At 40.2% G+C, this 23,919-nt stretch overlaps 1 protein-coding gene across 1 annotated transcript; it reads left to right on the forward strand.

The window, feature by feature from the left end:
• Positions 1–12,385: 12,385 nt before the first annotated feature.
• Positions 12,386–16,878, forward strand: LOC131760291 (uncharacterized). The gene is given in 3 exon segments (XM_067039455.1): positions 12,386–12,940; positions 12,942–16,785; positions 16,788–16,878. Coding segments are annotated over 3 exon segments (4,437 nt in total). The 3' UTR covers positions 16,826–16,878.
• Positions 16,879–23,919: the final 7,041 nt, after the last annotated feature.

Consider the following 23,919-nt stretch of genomic DNA (forward strand, 5'->3'; position numbering starts at 1 on the left):
GTAGCCATTTTCATCACATCATAACCAAACTTTCTATTAAAGAAGAGAACGAGAAGATGTAACACCATATATATATATATATATATATATATATATATATATATATATATATATATATATATAAACATAGACCCAGATAGATTCTGCTCATTCCACTTCTCAAATGTAGTCACATGACTCCACTTAGATGCAAGGGGGCTGTAGGCTATAATGCCTGGCTAAGAAGTTGTATGGAATAGAAATAAGATTATTTTTTGTTTAACTAACCTCTCTGCCATAGGATGTAAAGCATATTACTGGCACATATTATTTTTCCATGCACACTCTTCAATAAAGGTATCCAAGTATATCATGGAAGAAAGGTTGCCAAAAAAAGAATGAAATAAAAGTTATTAGGAAGATTGTGGAATTAATTTATAGTTAGGTAAAGAGTTAACTTAGAGATTTTTGTTTGTTGACATGTCACTGGTTAGATCAGTGGTATTTGAAAGTATTCCAATTTCATTTTGTAATGCCATTCTATGTTTCTAAAATTGCTCTTAATTTTTAAATAAAATGGACTTAAATTAGTGCTCTGAGAAATTCATAACACATTTGCATTCCCTTCAGATCCATTTCACAAATATTAAGATATAATTAGAAACATGATGGAGTGCAGTTATAAAGAAGCCAAGCCTGAAAATCATAGGTTCCTGTTTTGAATGTATCTATAGAGTAGCTACTTCCAATGATTAGAAGTTACTGTTAATAATTATAAAACCTTGTTTGTTGTTCTCAGAAAAAAATATCATTAGAGTTGAGTCTCCTGCAAAGTTACAGCAAAATTTTCTCCCATTATGACTTCTTTAGGCACTTCTAACATGCTCCACATCTCCTTACTCTTACTTGTCCAAATGCCTTGCCAAAATGTTCATCGGTGGGCAATCATGGGTCTTCACATTACTGCTGCTATTTATTAACTGCTTTGGTAACTTCCCTCCATGTAACTTAGACATTGAGAAACAGGTGTCTAGCAACAATTGCTCTAGAGAATGCAAGTTTTGTGTGTTTTAAGCATAGGCCAACCAGCCAGGATCCAAGAAGCTTTCCTTAACCAAACCCTCCCTGTAGTCACTGCTAATGTTAGAAGTTGATGTTTTATCATGAAATAAACTCTTAGCTAGGAAATCTGAATTCTATTACACATTCTGATACTACTGGTTCTATAGCCTGGCCAGCTCTATATCATGCAGGACAATACAAAGTGCAAAATATTACTGACAGAATACTGTTGTACATACAAATGAAATACATTCAAAAAATGGCCATTGACTGATTCATTTGTTGTGCAGTGGAGTCAAGCACAACATTGTAAAGCAACCATACTCCAATAAAAATTAATTTTTAAAGAATGGCCATTGTGCTTACAGAGAATAATGAATAGAGAAAGATTGGACAATCAGGGTAAGGATCAGTAACTAGAAACAAGGGGCTTTTCTGCAGCTTACATCCAAACAGGTACCAATTTAATGCTCATTACTGTGTAGTTTTTGTTTTCTTGTGGCCTACAGCATAACTTGTCAGAAACACACACATATTCATGTTAAACTCTCTGAGTCAATGTGGAGCAAAAAAAATTGTTTAGCTTGGACTTTAGATTGGACTCAGAATTATTAAATGGATTACAACACATAATCATAGTTTTCCTGTAGGAACACCTATGACCAAAGATGTGAAAACAGTCTTTCTGAGAGTAGGTATTTTCCTAGATGACTCAGACATGACTGTTTACAAACAAATGTGTTTTACCCAGACATAGTGTGTTTAAAGAAGTAAACTGTACTCTCCAAACTGAACTCAAAATTCAATGTCCAGAGGCTGAGCAATTTCTCTTACCTTCAACAAGATTCGAGCCCGACTTTACAGTTCATGAAGAGGTTGAGGTGACATGTGTGTTACGATCAAGTTTCTGCATATTGCACCCCTTAAAATATTACATCATCTTTCTAAGTAAAGGGCATATTTTGTTGGGACTCTAGATTGTAGTGAAAACATACAATTCCTATGTCTGTGATGCTTTGATTTATTGAAAAATTGATAAAGTTGCATGTTTAAAATGGTTTCAAGAACACGATAAGGATTTGCAGCTGTTCTAGTTTGCAGAGAAAACTGCTTTGCGACTTGGCATTTATGACACAGCTGATTAAATATTGTTCTCAATATTTGGGTCATATTCGATGCTCTAGAGATTTTCTGGCAATCCCCAATCAGAGAATCACAGTGCTTACTCTGCCAGTGTGAAGCAAAATAATGTCCTCTTCTATAAAAAAGAAAAAAAAATGTATTTTCTACTTGTGAAATAAGACTCATTAACTTGTAGGCCTACTAGAGACTGAGAGTTTGACCATGAAGTACAAGTGACCATGTAACTTGGGCTACTCAACATGAAATAGATACCAGATCCACCAAACCATAAAGCTGTGCTGCAGTTCTCTATTTTTAAGTGGAAGTTGTATATATGAGATAGAGTCAAAATGTTTGTAATGTGATAGTAATTTGTATTATTAGGTGTTTCAAACTAAATGGCACCTACTTCTACCACATTGACCCACTATTCCTTTAATCCACTCCTATATTTTCTTGAAAATGTTTCTATAAATAGATGACTGAAGAATTAAAAATAGAGCTCAGTTCACATATATTGGCAAGAGCTGGAAGTATAGGATAGTACAGTACAGTGGAAGTACAATGATACAACATTACATTCAATGGAGTAAGAAGTCTGGTTTGAAGATCACTGGGCTATATAAATCCTCTTAGTAGGCCAATGTTCAAGTACTTTACCTATTATATTTACCTCAGAAATAAAGTAGTCAGAATTCAGGTCTCACAATCATGGAAAGTAGTAATAGTTTTGATGGATGCACAGGCTCTAGGAAAGTAAAAGCCTTGAGGACAAAGGGACATGTGGAAATGGTATACAGATGCAACTCTCAGAATAAATTGAGATCTGAGGATATTTAAGTCTCATATGGCCACTAACAAAAGGGTACCGACAGCAGACTTTCTCATTAATTACTTGGACAAAATTATCTTATGGATATCAGTCAGTATAATTTTCCATAAATTATGACCATTGGCTTATCAATATAACTTCCTCTCAATTAAGCCGATCTGGTCATTGCTACTGTTGAGTACCAACATGGCAACATTGGAGATTAATGATTAACCTCCAGTAGGGCAACATGAGCAGGATTTTTTTTAAAAAGTCACCTGGTGGCAAAGTCAGTTACATTATTTCCCTTGTTAAATGGAGATGACAGCAATTTGTCATTAGAACTGATGGTTATTCTGGATATGGATTTGCGTCTCTTGACTGACAGACATAATTCTGCCAGACAACAAAATCTGTTTCTTACAGAATGACTTAGTCACTATCATGGTATAAAATGCTTCTCTGATCTTGACCAAGGAAGATATTTTACTACCCAAAACTGAGACAATATGAATACACCAATAGAATTCACTAATATTACTATATTCCAAATCACAGAGAAATATCTAACCTGTGAGAATGGTGTCATAGAATATAAAAGTCTTGCTGACAGAACGATCAGGGAAGCAATTACTGGAAAGTCTGCAGTGCTGTCTTTTAAGATGTGTTATTATGTTTTGAAGAGTGACCAATATATGATGCCAGTCCTCAAATTACACAGGTTCATAAATTAGAGTGAAATTTGATTGGTTCTTTTTGTTATTGCCCAATAACACAATAGCAAACTTTTTTTTCTCCCATTCTTAACTCTGTAAAATAATGCACACTAGTTGCCAGCATAGGCAACTGGTAGCTTCTACCATGGAGAAAACAATATTCCTATTGAACTGGAATATGACTCTGATAACCATTCAATTTTATTTCTTAATGTCAATGAAATAAGTGGCAAAATGTTGTGCCTTTGTAGTATTAAACCTGATGGTCAAGTGAAAGTATGGGCACTGCTTCAGAAGGGGGATGAATTCTGGAATTCAGAGAGGATACCTTTTCATATTCCCACAGCTAGTACTAGTGGAAGTAGTGGAGGTGGTAATTAATGGAAGAATATTAGGAATCTAGACCTTGATGACTCAGATCCTCCAGCAATGAGATTTTTGATCATGTCTTAAAACAATGAACCAAAATCAGCTGAAAAGTTGAGTAGAAAATGAAAGAAATTATTAATAATAACCATGGCCTCATTAGCAATTTCAAACATGATCTATAGTAACCCAGCATATTTTCTTCCATATTTTTGTACATAGCACCATTTGTATCCTCCTTCTCTTCCTCTTACTATTATATATAATATGTGCTAATGAGGTTTAAAATATTGAGTCTTCTAATAGATCAAAAGAAGATTTTGACTGAAAAATGAGTAAAAGAAACAGCATATTAAGATGGAATCAGTAATTGGTTGTGCTACGCTCTCTTCCTTTTCAGGAAGAAGCTGAATGAATCTTAGTTTGTACAAGGCATAGTGTCATCCTATTATAAAGAAAAACACTGTAGTTGACATTATTCTTTTACATTAAATATTAATAAAATACTGTGTAAGGATGCTTAATAGGGAAAGGGGTGGATGATCCAGATTATCTCTTAGCCATTCAGAGCTCTACTCTCTATCACAGGGATTGACTGTTAAGAAATGACATATTTCAGAAACCCTGCTAGCAGCCTCTCAAATTTGAAATTGCCAATGAAAGGTATTCCCTACAATATTTGAAAGTTACAAGACAAGCATAAACCATTATTTCTGCTGTAGCATTGACAAGCACACATCATAAAAATAACTTTTGCACGTAGCTTTGAGTAACTTGTGGCAAATTAGTCACTTTGTTGCTACAGACAGCTGAGTTTATCAGAAGTGGTTTCTGCAATTTTTACTTATTCTAAATTCTTGAATGCTAGATGTTACTTTCTTTACTTTTATTCTTCCTTTATTTTCACTACCTCTGTCCTGCCACAGATTTGTAAGCATCTCATTTTCTGATGTAAATCCCATTTGCTTTAAAAACACAACTCAGGGCTTCCCTGGTGGCACAGTGGTTGAGAGTCTGCCTGCCGATGCAGGGGACATGGGTTCGTGCCCCAGTCAGGGAAGATCCCACATGCCGCGGAGCGGCTGGGCCCGTGAGTCATGGCCACTGAGCCTGCGCCGTCCGGAGCCTGTGCTCCACAACGTGAGAGGCCCGCATACCGCAAAACACATAAATAAATAAAATAAAAACACAACTCAATCCCTTTCTACTAACAAACTAGACCGTTTTCTTGATTGATTTTATACTGAAATGTGTTCTTCAGAAATTCTTAAAATAGTCATTCTTTTCCTTTAAATAAAGGAAACATATGGCCATACTTATCTTTGTTAAAAATACCCTAATGTTTAATATGCAGGTAAAAATGTAGGAAGTAAAAACAATAAGTGCACCGTACATTATTTTTTATTTTTGGTATAGTTTGCTTTCAAGGTTTGGAAATGTGATTATTTGCCTGGTTATAATGATTCAAGGCCTAAGACAATGAACACACTCAGCATGTTCTTTAATCATGTTACCTCGGGTGAGGTATGATGAGGCCTGATGCAAATCAAGAGGGAGAAACTAGAAAGACTTTTAGAGTTTTCTTATACTCATGGTTGCCTGGGGAGAACATAGAATGCTATGCAGAGGCATGGGAAGCACAGGGGCCAGTCTGGCTAATTTGAATAATTTCAGCACACTTGGGGGCATAGGGGTTTTCATTGGTTGTCAGGTATCTGCCCTGAGGTGATTAGGATAGGTACATGGTGTCCTGGAGTGTGAGAGTACAGGGGGATGTGGACATAATTGGCTTCTCAAGAAGGGGAACTGACTGGTCTCTAGTCAGGGCCTCAAAACTAGGTCAACAGCATATAAAAAAAAATCTTACAGCATGCCATAGTGGGCCCTAAGGAGAAAATATATATCTCATCTGTGTGAGTGTGTGCACACACATATGTTCTTTTTTGTTTGTATGTATGCAAACATACATACTCATGCATTCAAGCAATAATATTTGAAGTGAGCCTTCAATCTAAAAATCTTCACAGATTTTTCCACTGTTCTGTGAAGAACACTAGCCAAGATTAACTGGCAAAGTGTTTGGGGTTTCAATGACCGCTTGGATTTTGTAATAATGACTATCCATAATACACAGAAAACAGTTGGTAGGGTGCTAAAAATGCATCCTAATTTCTTCCTAATACTTTCTGGATATCCATATGCTTTAGAGTATATGCAAATTTCTAGAGGTAAAAATACAATCTCTGAAATAAAGTTATATTACAGTATATACAGATTGTACAGGATAAACAAATTAGGCCCTGTAGAAGAAACAATCAGTGAATTGGAAGGCATAGAGAATATGCAAAGTAAATTATAATAAAAATTTTAAAAACCACTCCAAGTATCTTACTATCAAATTATATTAAAAAAACTGTGATAAGAGAACTTATTACAAACTGTTAGAATAATAGAAAGATCAGACACTACTTGGGACATTTTTTAACTAAAAAATTTATTGTCTGTCTGAAGTTCAAATTTACCTGAGTGTCTAAATCTTATAAGGCAGCCCTACCAATAACCAAAAGATAGACCACATGTTTAAAATATAGTAGTCTTTACCTTGGATAGAAATCTTTAAGTGATGATTGGATGAACTGAAGATGAGAATAAAGAATAGCTCAATGAGAGAGATTATTCATGCTTGGGTACAGAGGATTTGAAACTTGTTTTTGTTCTATTGTTGCTGCTGGCTTTCACATGCTTATTCATTAACTTCTGCCAATTTAATTTTACTGAACAGCTTAATCACATAGCAGGTAATAGCATGGACCCTGACATTCCTATAGTATTTCCCTATTACAACCTTGCTATTCCCTGAGCAAGACCTCTGTTTTCTTGACAGTGTCATTTCTTTATCCTCAGGGTATTTTTTCCTCAGGGTATTCTACCCTCTTTGGGGTCAGGTTTATTTTGCTGTTTTTCTTCTTACTTATATTTCAAGACCAGCTGAAATATAAATTATTCTGTAAAATTTTTCATGATCTCCAAAAACACATCAGCATAAAAGAGAAAAATTTAGAGATTACTTAAGTTTTCCAGTGCCAGTCTTTGTATATTTGTAGTATAGCAGTTGTTCCGCTGTCTTATCATTTCTCCCTGAATAGACTGTACTCCTGAATTACAGGGACAATATATTATTAATGGTATTGATAATTACTGTTGTCAAAGGTCATACATTGACTGACATGTATGAGCTCAACATGTGGGTTCAATAAATTTTAATTTATGGGAAAAATAATGTTTAAAATCCTTACGGTGGGCACATGGTTTATTGACTTTGTGCTAACAATGATAAAGGACAAATTCTGCTATACTTTCATAATTGGCTACCTCATACAAAAAGATACCACAAATATTTGAAGGAATTGCTGCTGTGGCTCTTTGGGAAATTTATTGCTTGGTTTAGCAAATGTGCTTGTACAGATCAATGGTCTGTTATGTTGACCTTTCACTGGTTGTTTGCTCTGATTCAGGCATTTACAATAAACTATGCTCTCAGCATTTCAACTCTGCTCTTCAATTCCTTTTTAAAAATGTTATGGCACCTTTGTCAATAGGCATGGTCAGAAAACCCAGTTGATGTTTTTGTTTTTACTTCTTAGCTTTTTCCTTAGTGATGAAAAAGAGTCTCAAAAATAGCAGATTCAAAAATGTCTCTAAAGAATACCATGGTCATTTATAGAATATTTGTGTGTGGTTTGGAAATATAATTGGTGTGATCTGAAACCAGAAACTCTGGGGTGACATAGAATTTCCCTAAAAATATGGAATATCAGCAAGCATAATTATAAGAAATATTAGAGCTGAATGGTGTTTCAGCTTCTCAGAATTAAAGTATCCTTTTCGTATATATCTATGGAATACCTTGGCTAACAAAATATAAACAAATAATTCAGTATTTCTAAGGTAGTATGTACACATACTACTTTTAGCTATCTATCTAGATGGATAGATATCTAAATATACATCTACCTATCTGTATAGTACAAATGTATATCTCCACCTACATATTATTTATATATAAATGTGTATATGTATATATACATATATATGTATAATTTCATTCCTTACAATAAACCAAACAATTTAGTGTCTTATTAGTATCTTTAGTTTTTTATTCACAGTTAGATAAACTTACAGGTAAGTGAAGATATCCTCCTATCATTGATAGCTGTGATTCCAGGAATTGCAGAAATTTGTAATAAGAATCAGTGTTAATACATATTGAGGAATTTATACCCACTAGTTCTCTGCTAAATTCTTTTCACACCTTTTCTCATGTAATGTACACAACATTAGTGAGTTTTATAAATAAAAGAAGTCTGGAACAGTTAAGTACCATGTCTATTGTTACAAGAGCTATAGATAGTATAAGTAGGATTTGAAAGCCATTCCTATTCTCTGAAACCATGGCAAATTCTTCTCCAGCATCTATAGTGTTTTATAGCATCACCAAGAAAGCAGAGTTTATGACTGAAGGAAAAAAATGTTCATTAAATACAAGAAACCAAAACTATAAAAAATCCTGAAAGATCATTTCAGTGACTGATGTGACAGGAACCCAATGGTGTTAAACATGGGAAAGTTTTCAGATGAGGGAAACTAGAGTTGTGTTATGGTAGATGATAGAAAAAAAATGGATTCCTTTACTTATTTGACAGCTATTTATTGAATGACTGTTATGTGCTAGATATTGTTCCAGTTGCTGGTAGTAGAGTGCTGAGCTTCAAAGGTAAAAAATCTGCTCTTACATAGTTAAAATTATAATGCGGATGTTCATTTTTCTTTATTCTTTTATTTTTTATTCCTATAAGAAGGGGTCATCTCAATTGTCTGTTTTTCAAGTTACTGTTATTCTTCTTTCAGTTCTGATCAACTATTGAGCCCCTCTAGTGAAATTTTAATTTCACTTATGCTATTTTTAACCCTAGAATTTCTATGTTTTTTCTTTTATTTTTAGCATGTCTATCTATTGATATTCTCTGTTTGGAGAGATATTATCTCATATGTCTCATAGTTATTCAAGCATTGTTCATTTAGTTATTTGCATGTAATTAAACTATCTGATTTTAAGTAAATTATCAGTAATTCCAATATCTACCTCACTCAGGATAAGTTTTTATTGCCTGCTTTTATTCTTGTTTATATGCCATGCTTTCGTGATTCTTTGTGCATCTCTCTCTCTCTCTCTCTCTCTCTCTCTCTCTCTCTCTCTCTCTCTTTTTAAACTGGAGAGTTTAAAAAATATAATGTTCATCTCTGCAAATCAAACTAACCACTCTGGGGATTAGGTTTGTGATTATCAATGGTTGTTGTTTGTTTTATGACTTCCCTGGGATAATTTTGTAAAGTCTGTAATCTTTGTCATGTGCAGTCATAGAAGTCTCTTCCATTAGCTTAGTTATTGGACATAGATTTTCTTAAATGTTTTAAAACAATAAGTCTCCCAGCCTTTCTAAAATGTTGTGTGTTTGTGCATGTGTGTGTGCGTGTGTGTGTGTGTGTGTGTGTGTGTGTTTTGAGACATGCCTTCACTGCTCCCTCATGCAGCTTACAACTCTGTACTAACCTTAGCTTTCTGGTTGTGCAGAACCTCATGTCCCCCAGATGTGAGAAATTAGTATTGAAAGTACAGAAATTTGTCTTGGGGGGCACTGAGGAGGAGTTCCAGTTCTTTATGTCTCAGTACACAAAGAATTAATTGAGAGACAAAATGATAGATAAAAAGTGATTTATTAGAATAGGACACTTGTGACGCTTATAAATAAGCAGGCAAGTGAGTGTTGAGCTGCCCCAAGTACTTAGTGGGTTACATTTTTATAATCAAAGGAAAGGTGTGTGGGGAGAGGTGAAGGCCACCTTCTTCCTCATTCTTTGAGTCTTCCATTGGTGACTCTTCCTACATGATGGGCAGGGGAGTTTTTGACCCTATATGGCCCATCTGGGACTGTCATGGTGTTATGGAAAAATTATTTCAGGTCTCAGTATGATGAGGGTCATTCACTTTGCAATGTCACCTTTCCCAAATTATTGCTTTTTACGTATGCAGACAGCATGTCTTGGGGGCCATTAACTTACAGACATCATTGGGCAGGATATAGGCCTTATTTTTCCACTATTGTTTTATTGTCTTGAGGCATGGTTTGTGCCACAATTCCATGTTTTTGTTCCTAAGTAAGTTTGCTTGGTTTTGTTGCTAGGCAAGCTTGTCTAGCTTTGCTGCTAAGCAACTTGCTCTGCTTCAAGGGTCAAGCAAGCCCTCACTGTTTAAAGAGTTTCCCATTGCCTTCTTGAGTGATCATTAACTTACTGTGGTCTCCCAAAGCCCCCTAAAGTTCCCTCTCTATCTACAGTCCCCTATTGGGATTTCTAAACTAACTATTTGATTATCATACTCTATCCCTATCAGGATCTTTCCTGAGCATGTGCAAAGTTCTGAAAATGCATGTGACCTTCTCTATTCCCAGAAATATACAGGAAGTTTACAAAACCCCATTGGGTATCTCATTCTCCAGGTTTTCCTTCTAATATTTTTTCAGTCATTTGTAAATCCTAGCCTTAGGGAGCTGCAAGGTTAAACAATTGCCACTGATTGTTTTCTAAATATGCCCTTAGGATTAGGGCTGTTCCATAGAGAGCTCTGAGTCTGGTCAAATAAAGAAAATCTTAGAGAATGGACTTTTCCAGGGTCTACCAGATATGTCAAGTAGTGACAATTCTCTGGGGATAGGGCCTTTGGGACAAACTCCAAATCCATTGTAACCTCGTAAGTGACTGACTGCTACAAGGCTGGTTTTCATAGCTACAATAGTGGAATGGCTACAGGTTTTCACAGTTATTACTGAGCTAGGAAGAAGTAGATGGAAATAGAGCAAGTTAAAATGCCACAAAGCTCACTGTTCTTACAAAAATCCAGCCTTTTTTTCTTGAATAAGCTGTCTTCATTTTGTTGCAAATCTTTGGGTAATTTCCAGAGCTCTGGAAAAGTTGATTTTGACAATTTTGCTCTTGTTCTCATTGCATTTATGAAGGAGAGGATTTTCAGAGGTACTCACTCTCCCTTTCTGGAATTTTGTTTTTCTACAGTGTATTCCTAAATATGCAAATAAAACCCATTTGTTATATGCGATTTGGATGATGGCATCACTCACTACAGGTATTCACACATGTAAATCACAAATTTATATAACTATCCTCAGTGTTTTAGATATTAATTTTTTAATAAAACATTTTGATCGAGGCAAATGAAATATCAAATTTCCTGAACAGCTTATGTAGGGCCTCAACTATACTTACACCCCTACTTCCCTGTCGATACTTTTGAGCCTTAAGCTTTTTCGCTGGCAATAAGATAATGGAATGTCCCCGCCCTAGGCAGAAACCGCTCCGAGCAAACAAGTATGGCGGGGGATGAAACCTCAGCAAAACCAGTATGGCGGGTGATTAGAATGACTAAGCCAGAGTTTAAAGGTCGCCCTAGCCTACCATAACTCATGTGACTCAACCCCCATTCCGGTAAATGTAAAGTAGGCATCCAACAGTTAACCAATCAAGGAACTAGAGCCAAGACCCCCACTCCGGTAAATGTAAAGTAGGCATCCAACAGTTAACCAATCAAGGAACTAGAGCCAAGTCCCCACTCCGGTCCAGGAACAAACAAACCAATGAGAAAAAAAACCCTTGATATATCCACACTTTACATAATGAAAACTATAAAATGTATGTAATTCCGCTTGGGGGGGGTTCCTCTTCGGCCTCCTGCGTGAGGACAAGGAACCCCGGTGCACCGGCTCCTAATAAACCTCTTGCGTGTTGCAGCGACTCTCGACTCTTGGCGGTTCTTGGGCGAGCTGGGATTCTTCGGAGATCGTTCGGGTCTAACAGATTGGGGGCTCGTCCGGGATCCCCACTTGCCCCGGGTCGCCGGAATCTCGGGAGTTGGAGGTATCAGGTAGGCCTAATTGTCTGTCTGTTCGTCTTCTGTCCTCTGTAAGCCGCCATCGGAAAGAAGCCGCGCGAACCGGTTCTCTGTGAAATCTGTATTGGACTCCTGGCTAGGCAGACGTGCCAATAGCTGGTGTCCACGGACCCTGGGGGACGCCCTGGTGGTCCATCTGGAAGGAGAGACAATTTTGTCTCCCCTTCATCGGTCCTGGCAGGATATACAAACTGCCATCTGAATCTGAGTTGGTTGCGGTTTAAAACGAGCTCGCGGCGGCAATATTAATGTGTGTCTTCTGAAATTTTATTGTTCTCCTGTGCTCTATCTTTCTCCTGACGGACGATAATGGGACAAACTATGACGACGCCTCTCTCTCTTACTCTAAGTCACTGGACCGAAGTTAAGTCTAGGGCCCATAATCTCTCGGTAGAAGTAAGGAAAGGGAGATGGCAAGCGCTGTGTACCTCTGAGTGGCCCACATTTCAGACAGGGTGGCCACCCGAAGGATCCTTTATGCTAGATCAGATCAGGCTAGTTAAGTCTAGGGTCTTTAACACAGGACCCCACGGACACCCAGACCAGACACCATATATCCTGGTCTGGGAAGATCTAGTTCTTTTCCCGCCTCCGTGGGTCCGGCCCTTTGTTCTCTCAGCAGGCATGTCCGCATGCGCACCAGCACGGCCGGAAGTACTGGCCCTGAAAAAAACCCCGGACGCCGAGAAGTCATCTGAAGCCCCGGACTCACAGAAGGCGATATATCCAGACTTGCAGTCCGATCTGCTTCTCCTCGATCCCCCACCACCACCTTACCCTCCAGCCCTAGACCCCATACCGCCTCCCGATTCCCCAGTCCCAGCTCCGCAACCCTCCGCACCAATAGGGCCACCTGTTGTGGCAGAAGGGGGGGGGTCCCTCGGCGGGCACCAGAAGCCGGAGGGCTATTTCCCCGGATTCTACCGCTTTACCCCTTAGAGAATATGGCCCTCCGGACAACCATGGGAATAGGCCCCTCCAGTACTGGCCCTTTTCCTCTGCAGATCTTTATAACTGGAAGATGCATAACCCTACTTTCTCTGAAAACCCACAGGCTCTCACTGCTTTAATAGAATCTCTTGTTTTCTCCCATCAGCCTACCTGGGATGATTGCCAGCAGCTTCTGCAGACTCTCCTCACCACTGAGGAAAGACAAAGAGTCCTCTTAGAAGCTAGGAAAAATGTTTTAGGCACAAACGGGCAGCCCACCCAGCTGCCTAATGAGATTGACGCTGGCTTCCCTCTTGTCAGACCGAACTGGGATTTTAACACTCCTGAAGGTAAGGAGCACCTGAAAATGTATCGCCAGGCTCTAGTGGCGGGTCTCCATGGAGCGGCCAGACGGCCCACGAATTTGGCAAAAGTAAGGGAGGTAACTCAGGGGCCCCAGGAATTACCAACTGTGTTCCTAGAGCGGCTAATGGAAGCCTTCCGGCGGTTTACTCCCTATGACCCCACTTCTGAGGAACACAAGGCCACCATAGCTATGGCTTTTATTGACCAGGCGGCCCCTGATATCAGAAAGAAGTTACAGAGACTAGATGGTCTCCAGGGTTTCTCTCTCCAGGATCTAGTCAAGGAGGCAGATAAGGTATACAATAAGAGAGAAACCGAGGAAGAAAAGGAAGAAAGGAGACAGAAGGAACAGGACGAGAGAGAGGAAAGGAGACAGAAAGAACAGGAAGCCCGTGAGTTAAGACGGGATAAAAGACAAGAGAGAAACTTAAACAAAATCTTGGCTACCGTAATTGGAGGAGGGAACATTAGAGATAAGGGCAGACAGGGAGGCAACAGAAGGCAACCATTAGATAAAGATCAGTGTGCCTACTGCAAAGAGAAAGGACATTGGGTACGGGAGTGCCCGAAGAAAAAGGACGGGCGACGCCCGCCGCAAGACAAGGTCTTGCCCCTAGATGAAGAAGATTATTAGGGGGGTCAGGGCTCAAGCCCCCTCCTTGAGCCCAGGGTAACCTTGAAAGTTGAGGGGGAACCAGTTCAGTTTTTGGTGGATACTGGAGCTCAGCACTCAGTCCTCCTGCAACCAAGAGGGCCTCTCTCAGACAAACGGTCATGGGTCCAAGGGGCTACAGGAAATAAACAATATTCTTGGACCACCCGCCGGACTGTAGATCTTGGAATGGGGCAAGTGACCCACTCATTTCTGGTCATCCCAGAATGCCCCTATCCGCTGTTGGGGAGAGACCTACTCTCCAAAGTCGGGGCACAGATTCACTTCCAGCCCGGGGGACCCACCATAACGGATAGCCAGGGAAGGCTCCTCCAGATTTTAACTATGAGACTAGAAGATGAACACAGGATCTATGAGAAACCCTCACCTCCTCAAACTGATATGCAGGACTGGATGACCAGGTTTCCTCAGGCCTGGGCTGAGACTGCGGGGATGGGGATGGCAAAATACCGCCCCCCGGTGGTAATGGAACTTAAGGCTACCGCCACACCAGTAACAATCCGCCAATACCCTCTGAGCAAAGAGGCTCGGGACGGCATCCGTCCGCATATACAGAGACTGCTGGAATTAGGAATCCTGGTGAGATGCCAATCAGCATGGAACACACCTCTCCTGCCTGTTAAGAAGCCAGGGACTAATGATTACAGGCCAGTACAGGATCTACGAGAGGTAAACAAGCAGGTAACAGACTTACACCCCACTGTGCCAAATCCTTATAACCTCTTGAGTACTCTCCCACCTCAACATACTTGGTACACTGTCTTAGATCTTAAGGATGCTTTCTTTTGTTTGAGACTTTCCTCCCTCAGCCAGCCCTACTTTGCTTTCGAGTGGAAGGACCCTGCCTCAGGAATAGCAGGCCAGCTGACTTGGACACGCCTGCCTCAAGGATTTAAAAATTCTCCTACCATCTTCGATGAAGCGCTGCATCAGGACCTGGCATCGTACAGAGAATCTAACCCCCAGGTAACTCTGCTTCAATATGTTGATGATATTCTTTTAGCTGCGGAAACCCGAGAGGACTGCATCAAGGGGACTGAAAGACTGCTGACGGAACTTGAAACATTGGGATACCGGGCATCAGCGAAGAAAGCCCAAATCTGTCAGCGACAGGTCAGTTACCTGGGGTATTTGCTAAAAGGAGGACAGAGATGGCTCTCAGAAAGCAGAAAAGACACTGTGGCCCGAATACCTGCCCCTAAGAGTCCCAAACAGGTTAGAGAATTCTTGGGAACGGCTGGATTCTGCAGGCTATGGATTCCGGGGTTTGCTGAACTGGCAGCCCCTCTGTACCCCCTAACCAAGAGCGGCACCCCATTCACATGGGGTGACAAGGAACAACGGGCTTTTGACCAAATTAAGAGAGCCTTGCTATCAGCCCCGGCCCTAGGGCTACCCGATGTAACTAAACCTTTTCGTCTATATGTGGCAGAAAACAAAGGTATTGCAAAGGGAGTACTGACCCAAAGGCTGGGCCCTTGGAATCGCCCTGTTGCATACCTATCAAAGAAATTAGACCCTGTGGCAGCTGGCTGGCCTGCCTGTCTGAAAATAATTGCTGCCGTGGCCACACTGGTAAAAGATGCAGATAAACTGACTTTAGGACAAAATCTGACAATAACTGCACCTCATGCACTAGAAAGTGTAATTCGCCAACCGCCTGATAGATGGCTCACCAACACCAGAATAACACATTATCAGACTCTACTCCTGAATTCGGACCGCATTAAATTTACTTCAGCCACCGGGCTGAACCCTGCTACACTGTTACCGGACCCTGACATAGAAGGCACCACCATCATTCATGACTGTCAAGAGGTGCTAGCGGCAGCGCACGGAACCAGACCAGACCTGACAGACCAGCCCCTCCCGGACGCTACCCTTACCTGGTTTACGGATGGGAGCAGCTTCCTAGAAGAAGGTAAGCGACGGGCGGGGGCTGCAATGGTAGACGGGAAAGAAATTATATGGGCTGCCGCGCTGCCGCAGGGGACCTCCGCTCAGCGGGCTGAACTAATAGCCATGACTAAAGCTTTGGAGTTGGCTGAAAATAAAAAGGTTAACATCTATACGGACAGTAGGTATGCCTTCGCTACCGCTCATGTCCATGGGGCCATCTATCAACAGAGAGGGTTACTGACTTCGGCGGGAAAAGAAATTAAGAATAAAGAAGAAATAGTAGCCCTGCTGGCAGCCCTGGTGCTCCCAACCAAAGTTAGCATTATTCACTGCCCTGGGCATCAAAAAGGGAATTCGCCACTAATAAAAGGAAATAATATGGCCGATCGAGTGGCCCGAGAAGTGGCATTAGGAGAAATTATCCTGGAACTGACTAACACAGACCCTGAGACACCAGTGCCCACCCCAACCAAGGGGTCCTTGTCCCCCCAGCAAACAAAGTCTATGTTACAGCAAATCCATAGATGGACACATCTGGGCACTAAGAAAATGGTGTCTCTGTTACAAAAGGCGGGCTATGACACCCCTGGATTAACCAAATTGGCCGAGCAAATTGCTCGGGAATGTATTCCATGCCAACAGGTAAATTCCCACAAAGGAAACATGATAAGCGGCAAGAGGCTCAGAGGGGACAGACCCGGAGCCTACTGGGAGGTTGACTTCACTGAAATCCGCCCAGGCAGATATGGTAACAGATATCTCTTAGTTTTCATAGACACTTTTTCAGGGTGGATAGAGGCCTTCCCCACCAAGAAGGAAACAGCCAATGTAGTAGCTAAGAAGATATTGGAAGAAATTTTCCCCAGGTTTGGAGCTCCTAAGGTAATAGGATCTGATAATGGACCTGCCTTCGTTGCCCAGGTAAGTCAGGGGGTAGCCAAGTACTTGGGGACAGATTGGAAATTGCATTGTGCCTATAGACCCCAAAGTTCAGGACAGGTAGAAAGGATGAATAGGACCCTAAAAGAGACCTTGACTAAATTGTCCATTGAGACTGGCGGTACTGATTGGACGGTGCTCCTTCCCCTGGCCCTGTTTCGGGCCAGAAACACTCCCTCTCGCTATCACCTTACTCCTTTCGAAATTCTGTACGGAGCTCCTCCTCCTCTGCTCATATTGGGGGAAGGTGTTAGCCCAGACTGTCAAAATAATACTGATTTATATGCCAGGCTGTTGGGGCTCCAGCTGGTTCAGAAGGAAGTGTGGTCTCAGTTGGCAGAGGCATACCGGCCGGGGACCCCTGCAGAAGCCCATCCCTTCCAAGTCGGAGACTCTGTGTACGTCCGCCGGCATCGGACCCAGACGCTGGAACCCCGCTGGAAGGGCCCCTACATCGTACTGCTCACCACTCCAACTGCAGTCAAGGTAGACGGCATAGCGGCCTGGATCCACGCCTCGCACGTTAAGGCGGCCCCAACATCCACCGGAGGCTTGACCCCATTCCCAACTTCAGCAACACCAGAATGGAAAGTCTGCAAGACCAAAAACCCGCTCAAACTCAAGCTCCTGCGATCACCCGACTCCTAATTCTGACTCTGATGCCTCAGCTAATTATGAGTGACTTTAGTCCCCATATGCCCCAGCGATTGACTTGGCAGGTAATTTCCCAAACTGGTGATGTAATATGGTCTGTTAGCCATACCGCTGCCCCTTGGACCTGGTGGCCAGACCTCTTCCCCGATGTTTGTAAGTTGGCCCTGGGAGCCCCCCCTAACTGGGATGTAGGGGGGTATCACAATCAACAAACTGCCCCGAATCAGCGGCCGGGGACAGCGCCCGGGGACTGGGGATTAGTCCCTGGGGGGGGAGGTTGTTCGACCAAGAATCAGAGAATTATGCTCAGGGCCCTCTCCTTTTATGTATGCCCTGGATTCCATCGTCACCAGTCTTTGAATTATCGGTGCGGGGGAAGAGAACATTTCTATTGCAAGAGCTGGGGATGTGAAACCACTGGGGACACTTACTGGAAACCCACCTCTAGTTGGGATTTTATCAAAGTAATGGCAAACTACACTCATCACGACAATGTGCCCGAATGTTCAACGTGGTGCCATCCCCTTAAAATTTCTTTTAGCGAACCTGGGAAGAAAAACAAAAATTGGATAGGTGGCCATTCATGGGGTATAAAGTTTTACAAAGCAGAATATGATGATGGGCTCCTAATGACCATCAAATTAAAGATCGAGACCCCTACTCCCGTCTCCATGGGCCCCAATCCTGAGATTGGGCACCCTCTGCTACCCTTGGCCTCACCCACAATACTACCAGGGATAAGAGACCAGACTTCTGGACTAAGAGAAATAACAGTCGAACCCGGAGCCCCCCGAGACCGAATGCTCTCATTGGTCCAGGCGGCTTTTGGGGTCTTAAATGCCACAAATCCAGAGGCTACCAAATCATGCTGGCTTTGCTATGCTGCTCCTCCCCCTTATTATGATGCTATAGGATATAGTTCTAATTTCAGTAAAGTCAGTTCTTCAGACCAATGTCGATGGAAACAAAAAGGAAATACTAAATTGACTTTATCTTCAGTGTCAGGAAACGGTACTTGTGTAGGGACTCCCCCTTCGTCCCATCGACATCTCTGTGCCAACTCGAATCTTCCACAGGGCTCAGGTTATCTCCTTCCCCCCCAAAATGGATGGTGGGCATGCAGTACAGGGTTGACCCCTTGTGTTTCTCTAGATGTCCTCAATGCCTCAGCCGACTTTTGTATGCTAGTCCAGCTAGTCCCCAGACTTATTTACCACTCGGATTCGTCCTTCCTAGATGAATATGAAGGAAAAGGGAAATTCAGGAGAGAACCTGTGACTCTTACCCTGGCTGTGCTTTTAGGGTTGGGAATGGCGGCTGGAATAGGGACAGGCGCAACAGCCCTTATCCAGCAACCTCACTATTATGATAGCCTGAGACAGGCTGTGGATGTTGATCTCCGGGCATTAGAAAGCTCTATAACTCAGTTAAAGGAGTCACTTACTTCACTCTCTGAGGTAATGATGCAAAACCGGAGGGGATTAGATCTACTATTTCTTAAAGAAGGAGGACTCTGTGCCGCATTAAAAGAAGAATGTTGTTTTTATATTGATCATTCTGGGGCTATCACTGAAACTATGGACAGGCTTAGGGAGCGCCTGGACAAAAGGCAACAAGAAAGGGAAAATCAAAAAGGATGGTTCCAATCATGGTTTGACAAATCACCCTGGCTTACTACTTTAATTTCCACCTTGTTAGGACCCCTCATTATTTTGTTGCTGCTCTTAACTCTTGGACCATGCATTTTAAATCGCTTGATAGCCTTTATCAGACAACGTGTCAGTGCAGTACAAGTGTTAATGCTAAGACAACAATATCAAAGCTTGCAGAGAGAGACTGAAATTTCATGATTGAAATTAGTTGCAAAAAGAAAAGGGGGGAATGTAGGGCCTCAACTATACTTACACCCCTACTTCCCTGTCGATACTTTTGAGCCTTAAGCTTTTTCGCTGGCAATAAGATAATGGAATGTCCCCGCCCTAGGCAGAAACCGCTCCGAGCAAACAAGTATGGCGGGGGATGAAACCTCAGCAAAACCAGTATGGCGGGTGATTAGAATGACTAAGCCAGAGTTTAAAGGTCGCCCTAGCCTACCATAACTCATGTGACTCAACCCCCACTCCGGTAAATGTAAAGTAGGCATCCAACAGTTAACCAATCAAGGAACTAGAGCCAAGACCCCCACTCCGGTAAATGTAAAGTAGGCATCCAACAGTTAACCAATCAAGGAACTAGAGCCAAGTCCCCACTCCGGTCCAGGAACAAACAAACCAATGAGAAAAAAAACCCTTGATATATCCACACTTTACATAATGAAAACTATAAAATGTATGTAATTCCGCTTGGGGGGGGTTCCTCTTCGGCCTCCTGCGTGAGGACAAGGAACCCCGGTGCACCGGCTCCTAATAAACCTCTTGCGTGTTGCAGCGACTCTCGACTCTTGGCGGTTCTTGGGCGAGCTGGGATTCTTCGGAGATCGTTCGGGTCTAACAGCCGAAGAGGAACCCCGGTGCACCGGCTCCTAATAAACCTCTTGCGTGTTGCAGCGACTCTCGACTCTTGGCGGTTCTTGGGCGAGCTGGGATTCTTCGGAGATCGTTCGGGTCTAACACTTACATCCTAGCTACGATTACCCAAAATAAACCAAGAATGAAAAGGTTTTTCACTTAGCATCACCTGAATATCCTCAAAATGGTGTGCTTTGCCTATGGGAACTACACAATTTTAATCTGAATCCCAGGCTTCTCACATCCAAATCCTAAAAAAGTCTTTCTGAAACAAACACTTTGTAGTCATATTTTTAGTAGTGTAACTATTTATATAGTCACTAACAAACTCAAATATTATTGTTCTTTCCCAACCCTCGAAAATGTCCCATAACTAATAAATTAACATTACTATTTTGTGAGCACATACTTTTTGCCAGGCAGAGTTTTAAATTCTTTTTACATATAATAATTTAACAGCACAGTAACCCTGAGATAATTACTCAGAGATGTTAAATAACTTGGCAGAAATTCCAGAGCTACAGTGAGTTAGAATGAGGATTTAAACTTATATCTCTATGATTTAAAGCCAGTGCTATTAAATGCTATGCTATTATACATGCATATAAAATATGCTCCCAAGAGATCATACCTAGTGAATAGAATTTTTATCACATCCATTTTCCACAGCAAAATTATCACCATTACTCTGAAGTGAATGGAACAACCCAAATGGGTGAAAAGCTTACAGGAAACAAAGACACAAGGTATGACTTCAATTCATAGGGTAAGTAGCCACAGATAAATCAAACTCTGAAGTATTCAGTAACAGTCATTTGGATTAAAAGTATATCCAAGGTGAGACATTTTAAGTTGGAAAGACATTGCTATATTTTACGTATAAGTGACTGGTGAGGGCATTACTTTCTCAACTATATATATATTGTATGTAATGTAATAGGTAGTTGTATTCCTAATAGAAGTAGGCCTAGAAAATGCCAGCAGTGCATGAATTAAATTCTTACCTGATTATATTATATTTACAGGAATTCCACAATAAATATCAAGGGAAAACCCAAGATTATCAACAAATACTTAAGGTGAACACTTCCTTCAGCGTTCTGGGTCCTCTGTGCAGCCAAACCATAGGGGAGCAATTAAAGCTATGCTGGAAAAGGAAAAGTGTGCTTTTCACACACTGCTGAGAGCCGAAGTTTCCCACATGCTGTGTTCCAAGGGAATACAACCTGCCTGAATGAGAAGTCTTTAGGATAATTTCCCTATGCAGTCATTCCTGCATTTTGCATTTTTTGAATCACACTTGCTTGTCTGGGACAACCTCTCTCCCAAGCCTCTGAATCATAAATGTGCTACATGATTTTCTAAAACACACTGCAATGTGATTCACACACCCAAGGGCAAGATTGGGTATTAAATCAATGTCAAGTCTTGTGTATTTTCATAAGGTTTGATTCTGTGATAGGACTATTTAGCTTGAAGATATTTTTGTGTTTGAAACTCTGACAAATAAAGGAGGTCAAGGAGGGGAGTATTACAGATTGCTCTTGTATGCGTATGTGTGTATATGAACATATTGTGTGTGTCTGTGTATAGAGGAAAATAAATTAAAAGAATTTTTATTAATAATAGCTACATTCTATTAATTGTCTATTACATTGTAGGCACTCTAATGTTACAGGATATATAATATTTTTAGTGAATAAAGAAACTCCCCAACTGGACTATAAACTCCATGAATATATGATCTTGTCTTTCTCATTTGTTCTTGTATTTCTAGAACATAGTACAATGCCTGGTGCATAATACATACTCATTCAATATTTTTAATGAATAAATTAATTGAAATATAATTTTAAATTTACCATTATAATAGCCATGTGGCAAATATCCCATATATATATATATATATAAGTTAATAGAGTCTCTTTTGCTGTTAAGAAATTTGCTGTTAACTCTTTGTACTGCTTAGTAGAGGCAGATCTATCACTAAATGAGCTCTCGTCTGTTAAATGAAATAGTAAGCATCCAATTTATTTTGCAGGAAGTTAATGTTAATAGGATAGTGAATCTGATCTTTCAGGCCATTGTTAATGTTTGATCTTAAATTCAAAGCTGAGAGATCCTTTCCAAGTCGTATACCTCTGACTCTTCAGTTCAATGAAATAATGCCTTTTGGGATCTCAAGTAGTACCTGGCACAGATTAAGCAACCCATCAAGGGAATGACTTCAAAATATTTTTACATTTTTAACACTTTGTCTTACACGAGACATTCTTAGTTTTTATGTTAGAATCACACCTGTACACAAAGCGCAACTCAGAGTATATTTCTTCATATAACCTTTTCCAGCCATTCAATTCTGAGGGCTCTTTCTTTTCAATCAGTGCCTATAACATTTAGCATATAGTTGTAATCCACAATGAATTAAATATGTCCTTTTCTTTAACTTTATGTGCATTAAGGTTTTGCCTCCTGTGATGGTTATTTTTGTGTCAACTTGGCTAGTTCACAGTATCCAGAGATTTGGTTAAATATTATTCTAGATGTTTCTTTGAAGGCATTTTTAGATGACATTAACATTTAAAACATTAGACTTTGAATAAAACATATTATGCTCAGTCACGTGGATAGGGCTCATCCAATAAGTTGAGTCATAGAAAAATGACTGACCTCACTGGAAGAAAGAATTCTGCCAGCAGATGGTCTTCAGACTTGAACTGCAACTCTTCCCTGGTCTCCAGAATGGATTTTAGATTTTAGATTTACCAGCCTCCACAATTACATGAGCCAATTCCTTAAAATAAATCTCTCTCTCGCATCACATTGTCTCCGTTTTTATGGAGAACTTTGATGAATACACCTCCTTAACTAGAATTTTGTGCTTTTTATAGAAAAGTCCTGAGTATCACATTTTTGTATATTCCTCCAGGACCTTTCTTTTCTTCCATCCTTTCTCCTCAAGTATTTACAAAGCATCTACTGTGGAATCAAATAAAAGGCATGAGCATAGAGCAATGCACATATAGTCAATACATATATTTTCTGAGTAAACGTTATTTTTATATTCACTCCATTAACGTACCTAACAACTGCTTTTGTTACTGAATTGCTGGTCATGAGCCTAAAACTTACATTTTTAAGGTTACTAATTTAGGACTACGGAGTAACTTTGGTACTAGGAGAATATGATTCAACCTGTAGGACCGAATGTTGTGTTCCTCCCTATCAATTAAAGTATTATTATGCCATTATTAAATATACATAATGGATACAAAATAATGTCCATTTAAATCAGAATACATTTCAGTCCTGATTGCTATCTTGGTTATGTGAAAGAATTTTTCATTATATTAAGTGCTGTTGGTATTCTTAGGAAGTCCGTTAATGATAAGAAGTTAGATAGCAGTGGTATACCAAAATACAAAGAAAGAAAATGAATGTGAAATTTAGCCCTTATATTTCTTTCAAAGGAAGCATGTTCTAATCATAAATTCAAATAAAAATTTACAAGACCTGTTGAATTAGAAACAAATTAAATTATCATTGAGGTAATAGGCATTCTAAATTATACTTCAGAGTCTGAAAAATATGCTAGAGGTAGAAACATAAAGTAAAAAGAAAATTCTTTGGTGTCAAATAAAGTATAAGTACTAAATACCAATTACTGATATAACAGTCACTCCTTAAAGCTTTTACACGATAATTAGATATATCAGAAATCTTAATGACTGTAGTTTAAAAGCAAGAAATACTTAATCAACTGTATATCATCACTCAGGTTATATCTTCTACTTCATGACATAAAAGATCTCATCTTGTCAGGAACAACACGTGTCTAAAAATTAGACAAAAAAGTTACTTTTTTTACTGAGCTT

Source organism: Kogia breviceps, chromosome 7, assembly GCF_026419965.1.
Source record: "Kogia breviceps isolate mKogBre1 chromosome 7, mKogBre1 haplotype 1, whole genome shotgun sequence".
NCBI lineage: Eukaryota > Metazoa > Chordata > Mammalia > Artiodactyla > Physeteridae > Kogia > Kogia breviceps.